This window comes from Elephantulus edwardii, unplaced genomic scaffold, assembly GCF_000299155.1.
Source record: "Elephantulus edwardii isolate Elephantulus edwardi_28Jun2011 unplaced genomic scaffold, EleEdw1.0 scaffold00051, whole genome shotgun sequence".
Taxonomy (NCBI): domain Eukaryota; kingdom Metazoa; phylum Chordata; class Mammalia; order Macroscelidea; family Macroscelididae; genus Elephantulus; species Elephantulus edwardii.
The window spans coordinates 1835920-1847998 of NW_006399801.1; the positions used below are offsets into that span (position 1 = coordinate 1835920).

At 38.5% G+C, this 12079-nt stretch overlaps 1 protein-coding gene across 1 annotated transcript in view; it reads left to right on the forward strand.

The window, feature by feature from the left end:
• The window catches only part of DSCAM (Down syndrome cell adhesion molecule), an 845501-nt gene that overhangs the window by 458076 nt on the left and 375346 nt on the right, over positions 1 to 12079 (forward strand). Inside the window, exon 4 of the mRNA XM_006886768.1 lies at positions 10702 to 10848. Coding sequence (XP_006886830.1) covers positions 10702 to 10848 — 147 coding nt within the window. The remainder of the gene's footprint in view (positions 1 to 10701; positions 10849 to 12079) is intronic.

Here is a 12079-nt window from a genome sequence, read left to right on the forward strand (position 1 = left end):
AACAACAACAACAACAACCACCTACTATTCACTAGCTATGCCTCTGTCTTAATGCCTTAATAAACCTTTTTATCTAAAAAACAAAACGAAACAAAACAACATCATGGGTGGGGAGACTTGATCTCACATACTTTGGGACCTCCTGCTGGCAAAGAGGAGAGGCAATGAATGAGAAGAAGGCCTGCAGTGATATGGAGGGACATCATGACCACAACAGTAGACTTAAACGTAGCAGAAATTGTAAGGATGGCATAGATTGAGCAGGGTTTTGTTCTGTTTTACATGAGGTTGCTGTGAGACATAGTAGATCAATATGCCTAACAACATCATCTAGAGGAAGAGTTCTATACCCTCTACAACAACAGTTGATGCCTTTTGCCATCTTCATAGTCCATGGTATATTCAATATTTCTTGACAGCAATAGAATTCAAATACATTAAATCATTCTTCTTTATTCATTGCTCAGATTTCACATGCATATGAAGCAATGGGAAATACCAGGACTTGGGTCAGAAGCCCTGGTGGCGTCGTGTGTAGCATCGGACTGCTAAGGTTACAGGCAGCAGTTCAAATCTCCCTGGCACTCACTCCTCCGGAGAATGGTGGGTTATCCCCTCCCATTCATATTTTCCGTTTTGGAAAGCTGATGGAGGATTTCTGGGTCAGAACTGACCCAGTGGCAGTGGGTCGGGCACGTGTCAGTCTTTAAAGGGAACTCATTATTATTATTGCATTTGAATGGTAATCTACTCAGACACTCTCACCCTCATCCTCGTGCATTAATGTTATTATTCATGATGACCTTGTATATTCCAAAACAAATCCTTTCCCAAATCTGTGCCATCCTCATGATTATTGCCATATTTAAGGCTACAACCCCTCTGTTCACCTACTCTCAACTCTCATATCTTAATTATCTCTAAACTCCTTGCAACTTGTTCATCTTTTCCTTGCTTATTTATTCTTCTTATCTTTCTACACTGCTAAAATATATGCCCCTAGAATTCAGTGGCCATATAGTTCATTGTATATGTGAATAAGATATGCAAACTAAAAGTTTCAAAAGTTCTTTAGTCATTTAAAAAAAAAAAGCAAGCCCTTAAAATAATTTCTTTAAAATCTAATTGTGTTTTTCCTAAGGATTTCTTTTTTTAAAGAAGCAGAAAGTTAACTAGAGCAAAGATTAATGACAGACTCAAAGATCTGTTCAAGAGCGAAGATCTGATCATTAACAACCTAAATAGGGTAATTAGGTATACAGTCGGAATGCAGTTTGCGGGCTTAAATTAGTAGTGTATAATTGAGCCTCATTTAACTGCAGGAGAATTTCACTGAGAGAATTTTATTTACATGAGAAGAGTGACTTAGTGAAATGACTTGGAGAGAATTTAAGTATATATGTGCCAAGTATTCCTTACTTATAAAATCCAGGCAAGAATTTCTCACTTCTTGATCATGCCCCATGTCAGGAAGTAGAATAGTTATCTCTGACTCAATTTCTTCCAGGAAGTTCCGTCTAAATTAGGGCTTTTGGGGTATGCTGATAATAAGTTTGTGAACATAATCTATCCCCTTGCTGTCTAATCTGTTCTAACTCATAGTGATGAGAACTTCTCCTAGCAGAGGCTTAGAGTTTAAACCCAAGCTCACTAAGTCGGTTCCAACTCATAGGACACTGTAGTATATGCAGTGTAACAGCTCAGACAGTATCTTTATGAATCTTGATGGAAGCTCACTGCCTTATGTTCCTCTCACAGATTCGCTGGTACGTTTAAACTGCTCACCTTTTGGTTAACCACCAAATTTGTCAACCACTGCACCACCAGGGCCTGCCTCATAAACACAAGAGCACCTCAGAAAGATAAAATGGAGTTATATTATTTCTCTCTTTTCCTGATCCTACTCCATTCCAAGCATGACGTCCTTTCCCAAGGACAGGCCCTTCCTGACAACATGGTCAAGAGAAGTGAGACAAAGCTTTATAATCCTTATCTCCAGTGAGTACCCTGGTTGTACTTTCTCCAAGGTATATTTGCTCTTTTGTCAGGTCATGAGACATTCCATAAACTCCAACACCATAAGTCAAGGGCATCTACTCTTCTTCTGGCATTCTTTATTATCTTTATCATTTTCTCACTTTCAGATGCATAACAAGTAATTGAGAAGACCATGGCTTGAATCAGATGCGCCTTAGTCTTTAAACTGACATCATTACTCTAACATTTTGGAGTGTCTTGACAGCAGATTTACTTGAATCAGTGTGTCTTCTGATTTCTTTACTCTTGGTGCCAAGGATATTGATTGTGTATTTAAGCAAGACGAAGCTGTTGATAACATCAGTCTTTTCTTTATCTATCATGATGTTACCTATTGGCCCAGCAGTGAGGATTTTTATTTTCTTGATCTTGAAATGTAATCTATACTGAAGGTTGTAGTCTTTTATCTTCTGCAGCATTTGTTTCAAATCTTCTTCACTTTCAGCAAAGAAGGTTGTGTCATCTGCATAGCATATGTTGTTGGTAAGTCTTTCTCTAATCCTGATGCTGCAGTCTTTATAGAGTTTAGCCTCTCAAATGGTTTGCTCAGCATACAGATTCACTGGATATAGAGAAAGGCAATAGCCCTCCACAGCCCTTCCACACACCTTTCCTGGTTTTAAACTATGCAGTGTTCTGGGATTCCCGTTCTTCTCATACTAGCCTTAATTTGTTGGGTTCACAAAGTTATTGCATCAATACAACCTTGTATTTGTGGTGCACACAATTCCATACATGATAATGCCTGAGACAACTCTTGCACTGAGCTTGCTTTCAATGGTATCATATATTTTATGCATACATATGAGGGATGCATTGTTTGGTAGCGTAGAGGGACAGCGCAGAAGGGGAAGATCCTCTATGATGTGGATTGATTTGGTGACTGGGGTAATCAGGATGGGTGTGTTAGAGACAGTGAGATTGGCACAGGATAGAGAAGGGTTTAGGGCTGTTGTACATAGGGTCGCTATGAGTCGCAAGTGACTCGACGGCACATAACAACAGCAACATATGCTATACATAGATACATGTATAAAATATATGTGTATATATATTCTGTCTTGACTTCTTTCCTGTTTAAAATCAGGTAACTTTCAAATCATAAAAATCCAAGATTTTCAGAGCCTTATCTCAGTCGCACTACTGTTTCCTTTGAACTTCGATTTCAATTGTGGATTATTCTAATATTTTGAAACTGATTAGAAAACTGCTGAGCAAAAAGTTGGGTTCCCTTACACTGCATGACTGTCAGTTGGAGGCGGCAGGCACAGCTGACAAAAGTTTCATTGTGTCAAACTAGCAGTTGGCATCTTATTAGAAGAACCATCTGTTCTTTTAATTGCTATTAACTCAGTTAAGATTGCAGGATAAAAAAAAAATCCTAAGATATATTTCTGATTGAGGGAAAAATAAAATCTACTCTTAACAATCTTTCTGAAAAGAACCTTGTCCCATCTGAATATCTAAGAACTGGGTGCCTGGGAAAAAGTCAGACAGAATAATGAAAAAATAATTAACTTCCAAACTTTGAAACATGCTCATTTTCATATAAGACTATATTCATGTCTGGAGGGGGCAAATCTATTTTTTATATATTATGCATGAGAAAAACCTCATGTTGGTATCTAAAAAGAGGTATTTTAGCTTATGCTCCTTTTATCCAGACTTAAGAAGATAATCTTTTTCATGCTTACAATGATAGGCTGTTTCATCCATCCATTTAACAAGTGTTCTAGAAGACTATGTGATGAGCCAAGTGCAGTTCTATATACTAGAGATAAATGGTTGGATAAGGCTAACCAAGTTGCTGCTGTCATGGAACTTTTATTCCTTTTGGAGGAGAGAGGTACCAAATCAGTCTTAAGCACACAGAAAGATGACTTCCTAAGGAGATACAACAAAACTGTGTATGGTAACAGTGACCATGGATGTGGTTAGGATATACTGCCTTGTGAAGAAAGTTTACTTTGGCAATAAGGCCAGAACATTGGAAGAGACAGATGGGTAAGAATCTGAGCTCAGAACCCTCTCATTAGAGTCATTTCAAGAAAAGCTGTGTGATTGGAGTAAGCTGAGGAGCAGAGATAAAAAGTGGGATAGGGGGCTTGGAAAAGATTGTCTTTGGGTTACCAAGAGAAATTGAAGCAGTTATATGTATATAATTCTCCCTCTATATCTGTCCACCTATTGTGGAAGCTTGTAAGTCTAAAATTTATAGTTCAACCTCAAGGCTGAAAAGTTGGCTTTCTTGTGTCCCACATCAGTACATATGGTGGTCAGGGAGAGTGAGGAGTACTTGGCATGGTACATAGTCTGGAAACAGAGTCTTCCCTTGAAAAGCCTCCAGTTTTGCTTTTCTGATTGTGTGAGGCCCACCCACACAGTGGAGGCTAGTCTGCTTTTATTTAAGGCCAACTGCTTTAAATGCTAATCACATGTAAATATTTCATAGTAGATTACCTAAACTAGACACTTTACCAGACACATACCCAGACTCAAATTTGCTCAAACAGTGAGGCATCATTACCAAGCCAGGTTGACACATAAAATTATCCATCCGAGATAGTCCAAGGACAGCACATATAGGAGCATTGTTGGCCTCTATAGGCAATTCAGAGACATGGAAAGCTGTCAAGAAATGCAGCACATGGTATTCAGTATTCTGTTTTACCTTTTGAAAGAAGCATTATGAATGTTAAGTGGAAAATGACTTTTTAGAGGCATGAGAGTAGTTGTAGACCAGATTAGATTTTGATGGGCGCCAGAGAGGAATCATTGATTTAGAAATTTAAAATATGTGCTTTATGATCAGATACAAATACGCCTGAGACTATTGTTAATGCTAACAATATGAAGATTATTGAAGAAAAAGAAAATCTATTGCGTTTCTGTGAATGGCATTTTCCATTATAAAAACAGTATCTGAAAATTACATCCCTTCTCTACAGACCCTAATTAGAAAATACAAAGATATCTGTGGGATTGCTATTTATTTATGTGTTTCTCTTTTGCTTTTATTTCTAGTTGCTGTTTAGTTATCTATTTTTTGTGGAGATTCTAGACAGAACAAGACATTGCTCAGTCCTCCATTATTATGATCGTTGGTGTTCTTGCGTGTCTTCCAGCAGCCATTGTGTCAATCCATATCATTAAGGGTTTCCCTCACCCTCTCAAGCTCTCAATTTTATCATACAAGGTATCCTTCTCTAGAGAATGGCCCTTGCTTATGGTGCCTCAAAAGTAAGTAACTTGAAGTCCTATGTGTTATTCTGTGTTCCATAGAGGAGGGTCAGTGAAGGGGAAAACTTTCAAAGAGATGGATTAGTGTTGTGACTACAACAATAGGCTTAAGCACAGCAGAGACTGTTAGGATGATGCAGGATCGAGTAGTTCTGTTCTGTTGTGCTTAAGAGTCATTGTGAGTTGGAACTGATTGGACAGCATATAACAACAGCAGCAAAAACAGGTTTTTTGGTCTGGAAACTCCAGTAAAACTTGTCTTCTCTGGGAGATCTTGCTAGTATTTAAATTAGCAGTGGCACTCAGCCAAAAAGCCACCTTTTAGCACATACATGGAGATGGGCTATTTCTTTCTTCATATTGTTAACACTTTCATGAGACCCTGGCTCAGAGAGGTTCAGTAACACACTGGTGTAGCTCCAAGTGGCATAACTATGATTTAACCTTATCTCTGTTATTCTTCTTTTTTATTTCCAAAATATGTAGCTGTCTCTTGTAGGTATAAAAATTATTTGTGGCAATTGGACAATTAAAACAGACATTTGGATCACAGGGAAGAAGAACAAACTGGGGAGGAGGGTGGAGAGAATGGTGCGGCAATGAAGGAGTGAAAGCCCAGAATCCCTGTGAATGTTCATTGAAACTAATAAAATTTAATAATAATAAAAAAAATAATAATTTGTGGGAATATGTCCATATAGACTTTTCTCTGGCTCATCAGGAAGGCCTGATGCCCACTGGAGAGCATTAAAAACACTTTGTTGACTAATCTAGTCTAAAATAAATATACACTCATAAAAATTTCCTTTTATTCTATAAATGCCATTTTTCCTCCAATGTATGCTGTGTTTGACGGTTACTCATTGCAGTTGAGTTGATGCTGACTCATAGCAACTTTCCATCTAGTTTCTGAGGCTGCAAATTGGTGTGGCAGGAGACTGCCTCTCTTTCTCCCTCACAGTGCCTCAAACCACTGACTTTTCAGTGGGCAGCACTGCGCTTTAGCATACTATGCCGTGCAAGCTCCTTTGCTAGATGATAGCCTCATATTCATCTGATCACCAGCAGCAGAGAAAGAGGATACTGCACACGATCTATCTTTCAAAGCTGCACACAATTCAGAGAGGTTGAGTGATTTGCCTGTGGTCACACAGCTGGGAGGTAAAATGGCAGGATCTGAATCCAGACTCATTAGATTGGAAATCTTCATGTCGTGTCTTTCGGCCTCCACCCTGAGGAGCCTTTCAAGGTTGATGAGAATGTGCTGTCTGAAACATCTGAAAAGTGCACCAGGGAAAGAACCTACAACGTGATGCTTTATAAGAATAGGGAAATAATTAGCTGAGTAAACAAGTAAACTGGTACCAAGCTATTTGATATTAATAATATCAGATACATATTATGTACATTTAAGAGACAAGCAAGGAAAATGGAGGTTTGATGAGGAATACATTTTTTTCTTCTCAAGTGTCAGCAACTCCCTCCTAGATGAGGTAAGTATGATGGATGCCTTTTCCTGTTAGAGTTAAGCTTCCTCGTTCTCACTCTCCTCAACCCCCATGCCTCTATTTTTTCTTTCTGTCTTGATAGCAGGACTCTAACCTTAGGACTCAAATCTATTTAGATTGCAGCTCTCTAAGGATAGAAAGTCTTGCTCCTTTTTGGATTCCTGGAGCCCAGGATGGTACTGATGCTATGAGCGAACATGCCGCTAGGTTACTTTCCTGCTTTGGGTGCCGGATATGGGGGCAATTGCCAGTGAGTCAATTCAGACTCTGTGACTCTAATGTTTCAGACTAGAAATGCACTCCATAGGATTTATCATTACTTTTTGGAACTAGATAACTCTACTTTTTCTTCTGAGTCACCCCTGGGTGGACTCAAACTTCTGACCTTTCAGAAGTTTCATTTGACAGCCAAATGTGTTAGCCATTCACACTATTCATGGCCCCCATTTTCCTGCTCACTGATAATCAGTGGTAGAGCCTAGACTGAGCTCCAACAGGCCTCTTTCTGGAAGTCACTCATGCCTATATCTACAACTCAGATCAAAAGTCTTGCTTCTACTTCAGCTGCTCATTAGCCAGTGAAATGGATTTATTTTATTGCTGCTATTTTAGTCTCTGTACCAGCTTCTATTTTCTGCTGCTGTGTAGAAAACCCAATAAGAAATCGTGTCTGCACCTCAAAAGCTGCCACAGTTGGTATGTTTGCCACTGCTCTGTACTGTGACCATTGAGTGGTGGCTATTATTATGTGCCGTCCAGTAAGAACTGACTCATAGTTGTCCCTCCAGCAGCTTTTCAGAGACTGTATATTGCACAGGGGGAGAGGGCTCTTCTTTTTTTTACTGTGGATTGGAACCATGTGCCTTTGCATTGGCAGTTCAACTCCTTACCATTAGGTCATGAAATCATTTTGGCGGTAGAACTTCTCCCTTGAGTGTCCTGGAACAATCTGATGTTGTTGTGTACCATCAAGTCAGAACCAACCCAAAGCTGAACCTCCAGCAGGTTTGCAGAGGCAGTCAATTGCCTGATTGCCCATCCTTCTCGTGTGGAACAGCTGGTGATTTTGAACTACAGGCCTTTGGGATTGCAGTGCAGATTTTTGCTGCTAGACCATCAAAGCTCCTTGCTCTTGTGCAAATGCCTATATATATGTTGTTGATTGCTGTCAAGTTGAGCATGACTCAGCGACCCTGTGAACAAAAGACATGAAGCCTTTCTATAACTATTTATCAAAGTTCATAGAATTTCCACAAGCATGTTGTTTAGGAAGTGGATGTCACTCCTGCTTTCAATATATCTATCGATATATCTATCAGTATATCTATCAATATATCTATCAATCACTCAATCTACTAATATATGTGTATCAATATATTTATACCTATCTATCTAAACAAGCTACAGCAGCAAAGTAAATTATTAGATTAAATGTACTAAGAGAATTGCATCTTTTCAGGACTCAGCTAAATAATAAATGTATACTTATCTCATCCATGTGTCTTTCTAACATTTCTGTAGAATGCAACACAAAATGCTTTCCACTTCTGTTTTGCCTGTGCTGATGGCGTGTCAGTGTCAGTGCATGCCTCCCTGCTAAGAAAGTGACAGGAATTACATTCATTATCTTTTGTTGTTGGTGCTGTTTTGGTTGCACTCTTCTATCACTCTGTACTTCAAAGGAAGTTGTTATTAAAACATTATGTAAATATGAAAAATATATTGAAAGAAAAAATATTTCAATTATGAATAATATATACTGGCAAGAAATTCTCAGAGAATGATGATTTATGACAGGTGGCAGAGATGTTTTTAGTTGCCTTATCTTTTGGGTGGTGGATAAAGAAAAAAACATATTCAGCACAGAGATTTTTCAGTAATTCTTATTTTAGCATGTTTACAGTAGGTTTTAAATGAAGTGACTGAATGGAATTGCTTTAAAAGAATTCAAATAGTTGCTTAAAAATCTCCTATACTGTTTTCCCACGATGTATGTGTGTTCCTTTGTGGAGCTTAGGTCAGTATTTGTTTTGTGTTCTTTAATAGATCTGTCCCCCACGTCCACATCCATTCACTTTTTCTCTGACTCTGCATAGGATGTAATAAGTAATTTTTATGTTACATGAGCAGGCAATCTATGAGTAAAATGTAGTCCAATAGTGACTAAGGTCTACAGAGCTGTGATTGCAACTTTAGTACTTGAGACTGCAGAAAATGAAGTCAAGATTCCTAGAGGTTTGATTAAAATGAAGATCTGATTAAAAAAGTTTCAAGGAAATTTAAGAAAATAAAGAACAAAGAATGGGGCATATGTGTGTGTGTACGTGTGTGTGTATGCGTGCGTGCTGGCTGGTTGCTTTTGGCAATTTCATTTTCTTGTAGAACTGTTCCTTAGAACCAGGGAGCTCTGGTGGCTTAGTGGTAAGGAGTTGTGCTGCCAAACCAAGGGCTTAAAGTTCGAATCCACAAAGCACTCCGCAGGAGAGAGCCAGGTATTCTCCTCCCTTGCCCAGAGGCAATTTACTACCTCTGAAAACCTAATGGAGGGTCAACTCTGTGTTAGTTTTGACTCCCAAATCATAATAACACAATATTCCCTACAACTAGTCCACCAGTGCTAAGGTATGGCCTGAGTGTTCCACTATAAACCTGCCTTTATTTAGTTTATCACTAAATTATAATTGAAAAGTAAAATTATCTTTAGGTATTTTTTATTTTAAAAGGAAAAATGTTTTCACCCTTCCAAAACCACCAACAATATTTGATGTATTAATGTTGACTGCTTGTGTATGGTGTAATAGATTAAGTATTGGGCTGCTTATTGAAAGGCTGAGGACATGAAACCCCCAGTCTCTCCAAGGAAGAAAGAAGCTCACTCTGCTCCCATTAGTATTTGCTCCCATTAGTGTCAGAAACCCTGTGGGATGCTTTTCTCCTATGGGTTACTGGGAGTCAGGATTGACTCAGTGGCAATGGATTTGGTCGAGTTTGGAGAAATCTCCAGGCAGGAAATCACAAATCTCAAAGAATACACAAGGTTCCAATAGGGCTATGTAGGAGAAATGACTGAGATCAATTTTGGTGGCCTAGAAACAAGAAGCTGAGCTGCAATCCCATAGGCATACCATTCGAATCCACTATCCACCAGCTGCTCCATGGGAGAGCGTGTTCCTGTGTGACTGATTAACTGAAAACCCTCTGAGGGTCACCTAAGGGTTGGTTCCAACTTGATGGTAAACAATAACAACAGGATAGAAATAGCGATCACTTATAATTTTACTAAATTCAATTACAATTATTTGAATAGTCACATTAAATTATTTTAAATGAATGATTAAGGTATATCACAGAATTGTAAACACTGAATCTAAGAAAACTTAGTCTTTGTCTTAATAATAGCAATAAATGTTGCTTATTCTTAGGAGAAAATAAAACAATAGTTCTTGAGAGTTTTGTGTCTATTTTATTACTTTGTAATATAACAGTTTTGCACTTTTATAAAAGTGTTTTCAAGCTGGGCAAACTTACACTTTCATGAGGAAGAAATTTGCAAAAGGAAGTTAACACTGGCTTAACTTGTGTCATTCAAGGAAAAGGATGATGTTCAAAGACAATCTGCTAATTAGCTGCAGAGCAATTATGTACCGACTGTTTCTATAAAATAAATACATGACCTAAAAACTAATTTATGATATTAACTTGATAAGTATATGTTTATTGTGCAATATATGTACTAAAAGCTTCTAATTACAGTAAGTTAAAAAATGTAAGTAATTGGCTGCTTAAAATAACACTCTTATTTTTAGCCTTTGCATGAGTTAATTCAGTTGGAAAAAACCCAGATATTCAGTGGTTTATTTATGTAGTCGAGTTGCTTCCTTTGCTTTTAATCAGGCACTCGTTTTCTGTATTTCAGGATCTAGATTTCTCATCACATCCACGGGAGCCTTGTATATTAAAGATGTACAGAATGAAGATGGATTGTATAACTATCGCTGTATCACGCGACACAGATACACCGGGGAGACAAGACAGAGTAACAGCGCTAGACTTTTTGTATCAGGTAAAAACTCATCCTAACCATGTTTACTATGGTATATCTTAATTAGTTGTCATTCCACAGATCCCATTCAGCTTTGTCTCACACTGGTCTCTAGCTCTCCACCACCTCTCCTGCGGATAGTATTTCTGCCAAGTCTCAGTCTTGCTTCATTCTGTGCTTGAATCTTTGGCTAAAAGGAAGCACTGCATTTTTGCTGCTTCTTCCTTGATGATAGCTAGAGATTCTGTTTCTGACTTTGAACACACTCTATGCCTAGTGGGATGGCAAAACTGACTAATCCCTTAGTGGTCTACACATGCTATTTTCATGTCTGCAGAAAAAGGATGTACTCACCAAGTTGTGCCAAAAAATCTGGAGGACAACCACCTGGCCTACTGACTGGAAGAGATCTATATTTGTTCCCATTCCAAAGAAAGGTGACCAGACAGAATGCAGAAATTATTAAATAATACCATTGATAACACATGCAAGCAAGATTCTGCTGAAGATTATTCAACAATGACTAGCACATTGACAGAGAACTGCCTGAAGTGCAGGCTGGGTTTAGAAGATGTCATGGTACTAGGGATATTATAGCTTATGTTAGATCGATCTTGGCTAAAAGTGGGAAGTACCGGACAAATGTCTATCTGTGTTTCACTGACTATACAAAGGCATTTGTGCAGATTGCAACAAACTGTGGCTGACTCTGAGAAGAATGGGAGTCCCAAAACACTTGACTGTGATTATGTGAAACCTATACTTGGACCAGGAGGCAGAAGTCAGATCAGAACTAGAAAACACTGCATAGTTCAAAATTAGGAAGGGTGTATGCCTGGCATGTGTTCTATCTCCATAAATTTTCAATTTATATGCAGAACAGATTATCTGGGTGGCTGGGCTCTATGAGGAGAAATGTGGCATCAGGATTGGAGGGAGACTCATCAACAATCTGTGTTATGTAGATGACACAACCCTGCTTGGTGAAACAGAGGAGGTTCTGAAGCTCTTGTTGTAGAAGGTCAAGAACTTCAGCCTTCAATATGGATTGAAGCTCAACTTCAAGAAAGCAAAGATTCTCACCACTGGGCCAATTGGATAGATGGTGAAAAGACTGAGATTGTCAATGGCTTTAGTTTGCTTGGCTCCACAATCAACACTTTTGGTACCAGCAGCCAGGAAATTAAGAGATAAATTGTATTGGGAAAGTCTGCTGTCAGAAACCTCTCCAAAGTACTGAAGAGCAATGATG